At 36.7% G+C, this 12,866-nt stretch overlaps 1 protein-coding gene across 3 annotated transcripts in view; it reads left to right on the plus strand.

Annotated features, from left to right (window-relative positions):
* The window catches only part of ARMC8 (armadillo repeat containing 8), a gene marked incomplete at both ends in the record, with an annotated part of 104,064 nt that overhangs the window by 33,855 nt on the left and 57,343 nt on the right, over positions 1 to 12,866 (plus strand). For 2 of the 3 annotated variants that reach the window (XM_084232849.1, XM_084232851.1), the window contains 4 exons: positions 4,620 to 4,691; positions 6,194 to 6,336; positions 6,428 to 6,525; positions 9,905 to 9,997. In XM_084232849.1, coding sequence (XP_084088975.1) covers positions 4,620 to 4,691; positions 6,194 to 6,336; positions 6,428 to 6,525; positions 9,905 to 9,997 — 406 coding nt within the window. The remainder of the gene's footprint in view (positions 1 to 4,619; positions 4,692 to 6,193; positions 6,337 to 6,427; positions 6,526 to 9,904; positions 9,998 to 12,866) is intronic. The other variant, XM_084232850.1, reaches the window with a different exon arrangement.

Here is a 12,866-nt window from a genome sequence, read left to right on the forward strand (position 1 = left end):
CATCAGTCATTTTGTTGCCTCTCTTTAGTATTATCTGCATTCCAGTTCTTTCCACGTTCAGCTTATTTTCCTAAGCCACTCTTTCCTTCATGTCCTTTTTCTGATCAAAAACTTGATTGCTTTTTAATCCATCCCCCTTTGGTTTATCTCTTTATGTTCCATGCCTTCTTAAAAGGAACTCTCTTTTCATTCAGGTTTCTGGCACTGTCCAAAAGTATATTCATTTCCAATATGGTCTTCTTGTAGGTGTGGGGCATGAGAGGTGTCACCAGAGACAGAGTGGGGAACAGAACAGGCAGATTAACTGACATACACTGCTGAGGGGAGCAGCAGGCAAGTCAGGAGAGGTCTGCTGTGTCATGTGGGTCACCTCCCTGGCCGGGGATCAAGGGTAGCCTCAAAGTGCTGCATCTTAACCCCTTACGCCCCAGGGGAGGCCCCACCAATATGGTCTTCTACGAATGACTTTTCCTTTTGCCTTTTCATCTACTTATCCAAATCCTGGCCAGTTTCTAAGGTTCATCTTAGCTCCTACCGTCACCTCAAAACCTGTTCAACTTATCTACTTACGTTAGCTCAATAAGCAATCAAGTCCTAGCAGAGTATTGTTAGTGTTATTTTTGTCTTCTTGGAAGGTTGCAAACTCTTCAGATCAGGCATCTCTATATAATGCTTTTATCTTCCCCGGAGCCTAACACAGTGCTGAACCCAAAAACCAACTGTTGAAATTTTAGTAATATATAAATAGAGTATTTCCTTACTCTTTCAAATTAAAAATTAGTAAAGATGAGATTATATTACTTTGCTTTATGGGGAAAAGAATATCTTTGGCTAAAAGTTAGAAATTCTTTTATTTTGTATAAAAATGTAAAATTGAAACAGGAGAAAAAGGAATTACATTTACTGAATTCTTTTTGTCTTTCAATCAGTTTGTTCTGAATGCCTGATATGATGGAAGTAATGGAAAAAATACTTAGCATAAAAGACATGGGATAAGGCTGGCTGTCCTTTAATGTGAAGTGCTAAGAAAAGCCCCAAAGCTGAGTCTTAGCTTCCTTACCTGTAATTTGGAATTAATATTACTCAAGGCTGTGATGAATATTAAATAAAATAATAGATATGGAATGCTTTGTATACTTCAGAGTGATATATAAATCTTGCTTAATTATTGTGTCCCATCTGGAATGACAGTTGTGAGTTTGCATTTTACAAACATATAAATTTCTATATGTTACATTTTGTGATCCATTGTTAGTAATGTCTCTGGTATTTCCAGGTCAGACTGGCTTTCTTGCTTCTTAGGAGGAGACAGACTTCTATACTAACAAAGTAATGAGTGACCTATGATAAGGGCCCTTAAGAGGGACACCTAACCCACACCTAGGAGTTGTCAGTGTATGCTTCCTAAAGAAAAGTGACATAGACATCTAAGCTCAGACCTCAAAGATGAATAAAGTTTCTCAAGATTTTCTAAAGATGAGTATATGTGATGATTATCACATTTCATTCTTAACTCATTCATAGAAATGATCCTTTATATTAACAGCTGACTAGAACTTTTTTGATGGGTTTTAATATCTCTTCTTCCTTGTCTAGCATGGATATATTTTACTAATTAGAGCCAGAGTAAAAATTGTTTTCTTTAGACATTTATCCATTTCGTTGTGTTCTTTTTAGTCTGCATTTACTCTGTAACTACCAGCTGCCTCCTTCATGTCATCTTTGCAAACTATTAAAAGTACTGAAAAATTAGTTTTGGAAGGGGTTTTGTTTACTTTTGTCTGTAAAAACATTAGCATGGTTTCAAATATTTGGAATATGTTCCTATTTAAATTAGGAAGAACGGGGAGAAACCTGGGAAAATTTTAGGAGGTGGGAGTTTCAAAATATAACAGAGTATCCAGAATGGCACCTGGCACAAAATTATCTCTCAGTAGATAACTACTGGACAAATGGATATGCTGCATTATTATATGCAGAAGACATTAAAAGAAGGTGAAAGAACTTTAAAAACTGCTAGGTTAGGGTATGTGAATTAATGATTGAAAAGCTAGTCTCTTCAGAATATAGCTGGCAGCCCTAAGGAAGCTAGAGCTTAGATGTACAATCTCTCACCAACTATGCTGTGCTAAGTCAGTTTTTTAAATACATAATTTTAAAATCAATGTATCAGAATTTTGTAAAAACTCCAATATGCTTTATTAAGTTTGGTCTCTATAAAGTAAAAAATGTTTTTACTTATCCCCTGTAAAAATGCATAAGATCAGAGTGATTGTTTACAAAGAGATAAGGCCTTGAAAAATAACAGACACTAAGCTAATGGAAAAAGTATAGGCAGATGCAGTGTTTGACTCAAGACTTGAAAATGCTATTCAGAAAATTTGTGGGGGGTATCAATTTTCAGCAGATCACTATGTCACAGCAATATTTTTATGCAATTGTCAGAGAAGATAACTAGGGAGAGGATATTATAATTATTTCCTGGATTTTTTAATGCAAGTGAATTTGGTTGGTGCTAGAAATATATGCTGACTATAACATTTATTTGTTGATATCTTTTTTTTTTTTTTTACAAGATTTATTTATTTATACAAGCACTGGATACAGTCAGAAGCGCGGGAGGGTGAGAGAATTCACCAGAGCCAGAGCGGGGAGCAGAGCAGGCAGAAGGACCGAAGTACACTGCTGCACTGCTGAGGGGTAGCCGGGGAGCAGCCGGGGATCGAACCAGTGCTGCAGAGCTGCAGGCAGCTTCGCAACCCAGCGCTCAACCGCTGCGCCACTGGGGAGGCCCTATTTGTTGATATCTTAAAGTAACTTTTTCCCCTCAGTTTTCTACTCTTTTTCTGTAAGATTCTGGTTTGCCTACTATAGGATTGTAACTTTCAAGGTTGGCAACAGTTCCTATATATTGTAAAACTCTGCCTTATTAAAAAAGGAGGGGAAGTCAAAAGTTCTGGATGAAATCAACAGGTATTTGTTTTGGAATGTGAAAGAAATCATCAGTGAGCTAAGAACCTTATTTTTTCCCTAGAGCAAAGACCTTTAAGGCTCTAAAACAGTGATCTGAATGCTATCGTACCTGATCTACCTTTACAAATATTTTGTCCCATCCCCTTTGCTATCCTGAAGATAAATCTTTAATATAATTTACTCACATTCATAACTCCTTTCCCTACTTAAAGTATGAAGGAGAAATAAAACGATAATGTATAGCATTTCAATATTTAAGTGCTTAGCTGTTACTATATTAGAAAACTTAATGAAGTAGTGCTGACACAAGCGCTGCAATGTGGACTAATGTGGGAGTATGGTATTGGTGACCCAAATACCATGAGTGTCTCTGTGCTAGTGATCTGACTTTCCAAAATAAAGTAACTTTTAATAAAAAGCATAATCTTTTTATTTACTATACAGATTCAACACTAAAAAACACAGTTTCCTTTAAAACTCTGCAACAGAATGCTTTCTGTTTCTTTGTATAACTATGGCAAGAAATTTCCAGACACTTTCTTTAAAGTTCTGAAATGTCCGTAGGTGATGTAATGTCCTCTTCCCCACTTTGAGAACCACTGACATGTAGAATCATAGTGTTCTATATTAAGATAGCACCACTGACCAATTAGGGTAACATTTTTTACTAAACATTTTATCAGTAGTATTAGGTTTACTCTGAGCTATTTATTTTTTTCTCTACCTGTCCTTAGGGACCAATTACACGTTGTAAACCAATAGGTCATTGACAGAGATACTTTTATTGTGGATTAGAATTGACTCCTGGTGAAATAAAGATCTGAGTGTATCCAGAGTCAAAAATAATGGTAGTATAAAAGATTTTTCTCCTTATTTTTTAATCTCCTTAAAAGATCACTGACTGCTTAAGTAAATTAGTAATAATATGTTGTTTCTAACTAATTTTAAAATGAAGTGTATGACAGTAGCAGCACAAAGAATGGATGGGGAAATGGAAGTAAATACTTGCAAGGCTCTTAAAAATACACATAAAGTGGGATAATATCCCTTGAAAGGTGTACTGTGATAAGTTAAATGATGTATAGTAGAAATTGTAACACTAAAAAACAACAAAACAAAACCCAAGAAGAGGTATAACCAATAAGACAATAGAGAGATAAAATCAGATTATAAGAAATAATCCACTCAAAGGGGGGAAAAGTAAACAGTCACGGTCTCTAAAACAAGGTCAGAGGTGTTTTTTGATTGGTTGCTTTACTCCTTTCTCCCTCAGTTGTGAGAGGTTGGCCTATATCTATATATTCAAAGGATTGGTGATCTTTTTTGAAAAATGCAGCTCAATGCTTGAGAGAATTCAAAGTCTTTCGCCAGTACTTAGGGTATCTCCCACTTGCACTATCCTCCCGTTTTAGAGTCCCCAGCTTTAGAGTCCTCCCGTTTTAGAGTCCCCAGCTTCACCCAGCATCTGTTTTTATCCCTTTTCTTTGACACTCCAGGTGAAAAAGGGTCAGTTTCAGTTTTGACTTTGTCACTAAGTTCTGTACTTAACAATCTAAGATGTTGCATAGTAAAGTGGAGTGAATTGATCTTTGATTTTTCTGTGATGGCTCAACATACTTTATACCCTTTCTTTCTCCTCAATTCAGAGACATGAAAAATGCTGTAATTGGAAACAACAAACAGAAAGCCAACCTCATTGTTTTAGGAGCTGTTCCAAGGTATGTTTTTATCATCACCTTTTTTGCCTTTCCTTCTAAGTTTCTAATGTATTTCTTATTCTAAATTCAAGTAAGACCCATTTTCTGTGTTGTCATATTTTTGAAAAAATCTCTTAACTTTTTAAATAAGTGTTTTGAAATATTTGAAGCATCTCTTAAAATGAAATTAAAGTACCAGAAAATGGAATTTGAAGCAAATGTGCTGATACTGAATGTAAATTCAGGAAGCTCACTGACCCTGTAATAAAAGGGTCTTTTGGATAAAAAGGCAACATACACCAGCTTGATTCTTTCTTCCCTATCACCTCAGAGGCCTGGCAGTTTTTGTGTGATTAAATAACTTTCTAGAAGTGAAAATCAAAATCAACAAAAAACTATGAACCAGAGACTCTCTATGGGGGATAGGAGGCGGGAGGGGAGGGATTGGGGTCAAAATAAGGGGGTTGCAATTGTATGGGGAATATAAAAATAAAATTTATTATTAAAAAAAAATAAATAACTTTCTAGGACCCTTGAACCTTTTTTTTGAGATTAAAAATAAGAAAGACTGTTTAGATTGTAATCTTGTGTTTCTTTTAATTTTCCAATTTTCAGAATTTGCTGTTCTTTAAGTTAATACAGAAAGTTCAGTGTCTTCTGATGACCTCCTTTTGGAAGGCAATGACAATTGAATAACTTCCCGTTTGCCTTTGCTACTCAGAACTAAATTTTATGTGCAATTACTATAAGTTTTTATTCAATTTTTTATTTTTTTTTCTCTTCTTTTGCTATAGGATTAGTGGCTTTATTGTTTTGGTCAAAACCACCTATAAATGTATACTTTGGTAACCATAAAGCTCTCACATTTCTTAGGGGATTAGTGTTCAGTATATATAAATATGCTTTAGGAAGCATGAAGTTTCTAGTTGAGAACATAAGTGAAATGGACATAAATGGGTGGGATTAGAGTTTAGGGAGTAGTTGTTTCGCACACTGGACTGAAGTGGAAATAGGAGAAATCTCCTGATTCCCCAAATGGGAGAAATAGAGAAGAGAGCCTCCCTTACTTGAAGAGCTGCACATGGTCTGAATATACCTTGTAGATGAGACGTCTGTGTTCTCTGAACTACAGTTTTGAATATTCAGGTACTATTTCTAATCTGAATTTAAGGTCCAACAGCACTTGGCACTGGGAGTCTTCATGTCCTGAGGTATCTGAAAACATAGATTGTGTGTACTGCTTTCTGGGGAGACTACTTCTGAAAACTTTCAGGTTTATAGTTCTGATAAACTCTGAGATTATATTGTAGTTCTTTTGTTCAAACTGAAGAAAATCTTAGGGTTTTTTTTTTTTTTTTTTAAACCAGATAGTTCTTTATTATATTAGCAACTGATAGAAACAAATCACCATTCCCTAGTTTTGTATAAGTTTGCCAATTATATTTTTAGTATCTGGTATATACTGGTTGCCTTTTAGTTTTAAGGTTTTAGTCTCTTCTATTTATCAAGTTACTTCTTTTTAGATTGCTATACTTGCTTCAGCAAGAAACTTCAAGTACAGAACTGAAAACCGAATGTGCAGTGGTATTGGGAAGTCTTGCTATGGGCACTGAAAACAATGTCAAGTCTCTCCTGGATTGCCATATTATCCCTGCCTTATTACAAGGTATGTCGGGACATCATTTTTCTAGAATTAGTTTGCAGTGGTTTAAATACAGGCTGGAAGGGTGAGTCCTGGATCTTTTTTCTCTTAATAGGACTACTGTCCCCAGACCTGAAGTTCATTGAAGCTTGCCTCCGATGTCTGCGCACCATCTTTACTAGTCCTGTCACTCCAGAGGAGCTACTATATACAGTGAGTTTTAGATATTTTTAATATCACCAGTTATATTTCAGTAGCAGCATACTTCTGACTTATTTAGCACCCAAAGTCCATCATAACTGTGTTACGTTATGGAAAAGTCTCAAGAAGTATTCGAGTTTTTTCTAATTTATAAATATCAAATGATCTAGACTTTATAAAGATGGGAAAGGTAGTCTCAGACCTTGAGAAATTTATAAGCTTTTTAAAATTTTCTTTTTGAAAAATTCTTTTCTTTTGCTTTCTTATTTTGTTTTTTTAAACTTTTTTAAAAGACTCTTGTTGACCTCTTAATACATACCAATAAAGAAATGATAAATTAGAATGAAAGTAAAATTAATTTTTAAATTTCTTTAAAATATAAAAGATAAATGCAAAAATAAATACAAATAAAATCTATTAAGTATGTTTAATGCTAAATGAGTGATAGGAAATTCTGCTCATTCTAGGATAAAATTCAGTAGGGTAGGCTTTGTAGAGAAGTTAGAATTTGACCTAAGTTTTAAATAGTAGATGAGATATAGAGAAGTAGAGAGTTAAGAGGCCATTCTGTTTAAGAACGAATAATGCAGGTCAGTGGGCAAAGAGTCAGATGCAAGAAGGACATCAGTGTTAGTTTCAACTGGAAAGGTGAACCAAAACCAACTTGCATGAGGCTTACTTTTCAGGTTAGAATCAGAGAATATATATAAAAGAAATAAAAATTCTCCAAAGATCTTTGGAGTGATTCAGTGGTGTCAGAAACTTCAGGGAATATTAGAGGATCTTTTTATCTGTTGATTACATAGGACTTTCTTAATGAAAATTATAAAGGCCAAAATTTTTCAAACACTATTATCCAGAATTCACAGTAAGGAATACATTTTCTTTTGTCACACTATGCACATGTGTGAGTGAGTGAGTGAGTGTGTGTGTGGTGTGTGTGTGTGTATGAGTGAGACAGAATTCTAAAACAATCTCTTCACAAAATAATTCCATAACTGTCATGCCCCCTGGTTTCTATTCTATCCTTTTTTTCATTTTTTAAATGCTAGTTGTCATTCCGTAAGCTAACATGAAGAATCAGAATGTCAGATTGGACATATGTGAGTCATAGATCTTATCCAGAAGTTTATTTTACAAATATTTCAAGAATATAAACAATCAAGAGGCATAGGCAAAGCAAGCAAGGAGAAGAGATATGTCATGTGACTCCATTATATTTATATTTGACTCTGGCCCATAATGATACATTAGGTTGGTAAACAGGTTTTGGATCATCTCACGTAGCAGAGAGAATCTGAATTATGACACATCTCAGTTTTATCCTCAGGGATTTGTGCAACTTAGTTTCAGGGATCCATACCTCATAAATCCATAGATTGTTTACTACAGTGGTTCTCGAAATTGAGCATGAACCAGAGTTACCTTGAGAGCTTGTTAAACACAAATCACTGACCCACCTCCAAAATTGAGTCTGGAGAGGCTTCTGAGAATTTGCATTTCTAGTAAGTTTCCCGGTAACTCAGATGCTGCTGTCCCATGGACAACCAGTCTTTGAGAACTATTTGTCTCCGGTAAGCAGTCCTATATCATGGGCATCTTCCTCAAAGCATGCCCTAGGGATGGACTCTCTAAGTAAATCTCAATCTGTCTTCCTGAAAGTTTTACTGTTATAGTTACCAAGAGATGAAGCCACTCACCTGTCTTCTTTACCCTTAAGGTTTCTCCTGAACCCCTTTAAGAGGAGAAATTGATCCTGACCAGCTGTTTTAACCCTTTGTCCTCTTCTCTAAACTGAGTTCATGACCTACTAATGGATCATGGTTCATAATTTGGAAAACTCTGGCTTAGACCAGCTTAACTTTTTTATGTGAGAAAAATTGAGACAGAGACATTAAGTGACTTTCACAATGAGAAATGTCTAAATTATGAAACATCTTAATTTTATGCCTCGGGGACAAGGAAAAATTCATCAAAAGTGTTAGATGGGCTAATGACTGAGAGTAGTGTTTCAGTGTAATTAACTGACATCTGTGAGTTGGATTGTATAGAAGCCAGCTGTTATAGCAACTCAACTAGAAGACAGTAATCCACTTGGGAGAAGGCAGAATGTCTAGGTTGAAATTCTGTTTATCAGATGGATGACTTTGGCTACTTATGTAACTATGTTCTATAGCACAATTCGCAGAAATGGGGTAAGAGCTGTTGTAATAGGAAAACAGAGATAAGAGGGCAATGGAGAAAAGGAAGGGGATGGAAGTAGTTTTAGGAGACTGTTAGAGACTTTTTTTATCTGCCTGTTCCATCTTGGCTGCTGGCTGCTACCTGCTTTCATGTCTTCTGCCAATAGAGCCACTGTTAAACTCATCTCCCACTTGTAAAATAGACATGTGCTTGATATTCTCATCTTTTTTCTGTGCATTTAGTGCCTGACTTTTCGGGGATGTTTCTTAGTTTTTCATTTGGTCTTTAAAGTGCTATGAATAACACAGAGAGTTACCTAATAAGCAAGAGGAAAAGAATCAGTTACCTTCTGTTTTCCCACTTAGCTTTTATATATCTTGTTTTCTTTTTAAGGAAAACTCCAAATCTTGTTCATCCTAACAGTGGCATTCTTTTAAGTTTCCTTATTTGCCCTCTTGTCTTCTGTCAAAGTATCATCTATGTACCAGTGTTGTCAGCCTAAGATAAAATCTTAGGTTCTGCTCCAACCACATTCATACTTCAGAAGCAAAGCTCTAAGATTCATGACAGCATTGACTAGAAAGCTTGAGTTAAATCTTATTTTCCATCTGTGGTGCATACTAAATCCCTTTTCAACTTTTAATTCCTTTTAAATTAAAAAAATGAATAAAAAAGGATATTCTGGGAGAGTCCTGCAACAGGGTGGATTATTTTCTCTTTAACACCATGTATGTTGCTAAGTGTCAGGAATAGGCAGAGAGTGAGCTATAAATAAGAGGTTGTTATATTATAAATTGTCTTGTGCAGATTGAAATTAACTAACTACAGTTATGAGAGATTGTTACTAGCTATTGATTATACCTTAACATGTCAGATCAAAATTGTAATGTTTTATTTTTATGTAATAATTCCCCCTTAAGCTATTTATTGCAATATATTTTATTAGTAACTCACATTTTGTTTCAGAACAAATTTCTGTCAAGTCTTATTGAAATGATTTTCAAATGATTTTGTTTTATTGTAGACTATTTATAGGAAGATATTTGATGGCTATGTTGCTTTGTTTTGCTGTATTCCTTAAAGAGATTTGATTTACTGTCAATAAGATAAAAGGCTAGAATATGTACCTGCTCATGGAAATAACCTGTTAGAGGTATTCACAGTACCTAAGTTCCCTGTGCTGTGCTCTCTTTCTCTTCATCTCCAGGATGCCACAGTAATACCACATCTCATGGCGCTGCTGACCAGGTCCCGCTACACCCAGGAGTATATCTGTCAGATCTTCTCACACTGCTGTAAAGTAAGAATCAGAATATATGTTCTCTACAATGTAAATCTCTTATGCCTTTGGGAGATGTGCTTTCTTAAGTGTCTTCCCAGACATAATCTATAGATCTGTGTATATATCCCACACCTTTTTTTAACATAACTGGTAGCATAGTATACATACTCTTCTGTACCTCACACTTTCCACTTACCTTGACAGATATTCCTTATCAGTACATAACAGCTTATTCTTTAAAAAAAAAAAAGCCACATAGGGCCTCCCTGGTGGCACAGCGGTTGATTGCTGGGTTGCGAAGCCGCCCGCAGCCTCTGCAGCGCTGGTTCGATGCCTGGCCGCCGGGTGAGGGTCCCAGATGGCCGCAGACCTCTCCTGCCACCCGCTGCTCCCCTCAGCAGTGTACTTCCGTCAGTCTGCTCTGCTCCACGCTCTGGCTCTGGTGAATTCTATCACCCTCCCATGCTTCTGACTCTACCCAATGCATGTATAAATAAATAAATAAATCTTTAAAAAAAAAAAAAAACCACATAGTTCTTTACTATATAGATGTACAAACTTTAATTAACTGGTTCTCAGTTATTGAACATTTGGCTTGTTTCCAGTCTTACATTGTTACAAAACATAACTGCAACGGAACTGGACAACTTATATGCAAGGCATTATATAAGAAATTGAATTGCTGAGTCGGCATGTATGCATTTGTAATTTTGCCACATATTGTCTTATATTGAGGTTGTACAGTTTTATAATTCTGCCAGCAGTGTGAGATCATGACCAATTCCCCATACCCCAGTTTCCACACTTTTGAAATTGTGATCTCATAGAGAGAAATGAGATTCTTCTCTGCTCATTGTCGAGAGAAGTTTCTGTTTTAAAGGACCCAAATCTAAACAGAAAAATGCTATGAAGTACTTTTTATTTTGCTTCATAGTTTGCATGTTAAATGTACCCCTTTTTTTTTAAGATTTATTTATTTATTTATGCAAGCACTGGGTACAGTCAGAAGCTCAGGAGGGTGAGAGAATTTACCAGAGACAGAGAGAGGAACAGAATAGGCAGACTGACGAAATACACTGCTGAGGGGAGCAGTGGGCGCAGCAGGAGAGGTCTGTCGCGCCATGTGGGACCCTCGCCCAGCAACCGGGGATTGAACTGGCGCTGCAGAGGCTGCGGGCAACTTCGCAACCCAGTGCTCAACCGCTGCGCCACCCAGGGAGGCCCTTTTAATAGCCCTGGGTCATTATTTATTTGAGAGCTTTCTTAATTTCTATATATTTTATAACTTCTAACCATGAGGATGGTTCCATGGGTGCTTCATGACAGCATTACCACCTGTCTATCATATAAATACAAAGTGAGAAGTTTGGTGAACTATAGGAAAGGGAAGTAGTAAATACCCACATAACAAACTAGGAACATAATAGCTCTCTGCTATTTTAGAACAGTTTCCAAATACGTTAAAATAAAATCACTTGGTTCCAGAAAAGTAACTAGATTAATAACTTGAATTTTTAAATCACAAATCCAAGCTAATTATCACAGCCTGAGAATTAAGGATTTTTGTCAAAAACCTTTGACATTTTTCTTCTTGGTTGCTTTGACAATATTTGACAATATTTAAGTCTACTCACAGGACTGGAATGTCAATGTTGTAGTCTTTTGAGGTGAGCAAAGTAAATCTTTATTTTTAAAGATTTATTTTATTTATTTATACCTAAAGAACTGGGGTTAGGCCAGAGGTACATGGGATGAGAGAATTCACCAGAGACAGAGTGGGGAGCAGAACAGGAGAAATGATTGAAATATACTGCTGAGGGGAGGAGCGGGCTAGACAAGAGAGGTCTGCTGTGGGGATCAGTCATGCTGCACTGGCTAGTGACAGCTTGATAGTGCTGAGACATTAACCCCTTGCGCCACCAGCGAGGCCCAAGCAAAGTAAATCTTAGAGAAAAAGAATTTTATTTCAGCTTGTTTGCTAAAGATGAACTGAACCAACAAGGTGTAGAACTTTCCAGCAACAAAATGATGTCTAATAGTCAGAGCCCTGGCATATAGGTAGAGGAGGATATTCCAAACTCTGTGCCTCATTAAAAATCTCTCCAAAAAATTGGGGCCTCCCTGGTGGTGCAAGGGGGTAAGCACCGCACTATGAAGCAATCCCAGCCTCTGCAGCACGAGTTCAGTCCCCAGCCAGCCAGGGAGCAACCCACATGGTGCAGCAGACCTATCCTGGCTCGCCTGCTGCTCCCCTCAGCAGTGTATTTCAGTCAGCCTGCCTGTTCTGTTCTCCACTCTCTCTGGTGAATCCTCTCACCCCTGCATCTCTGGCCTGTGCCCCAGCTCTTGTATGCATAAATAAATAAATCTTTTTAAAAAAATTTTAAAAAATCTCTCCAAAATAAATTAAAAAAATTAAAACCTCAGCATCTGGGACCTCCCTGGTGGTGCAGGGGTTAAAGTTTCAGTGTGATCAAGCCATCACCAGCCACTGCTGCATGAGTTTGATCCCCAGCCAGGGAGCTAATGCAATGGCACAGCAGACCTCTCCAGTCTTGCCCACTGTTCCCCTCAGCAGTGTATTTCAGTAGATCTGCCTGTTCTGTTCCCCACTCTGTCTCTGGTGAATTCTCTCACCCCCCACACCTCTGGCCTACACCCCAGTCCTTATATGCATAAATAAATTTAAAAAAATTTTTTTAAATCTTTAAAAACAAAATCTTTCAGCATCTGTATCTGAGGGCTTAAGATACAGCATCTAACCACATAACCACAGTTATCCCAAAGCTGGACTGAGAAGTATACTTACATGTCATATTATGTTAAATTATGATAAGTCTAAATAGCTCTATTTCTGAAATTACCCTTTTAGAATTACTCATCAGAA

Source organism: Talpa europaea (genome assembly GCF_964194135.1).
Source record: "Talpa europaea genome assembly, chromosome: 4".
NCBI lineage: Eukaryota > Metazoa > Chordata > Mammalia > Eulipotyphla > Talpidae > Talpa > Talpa europaea.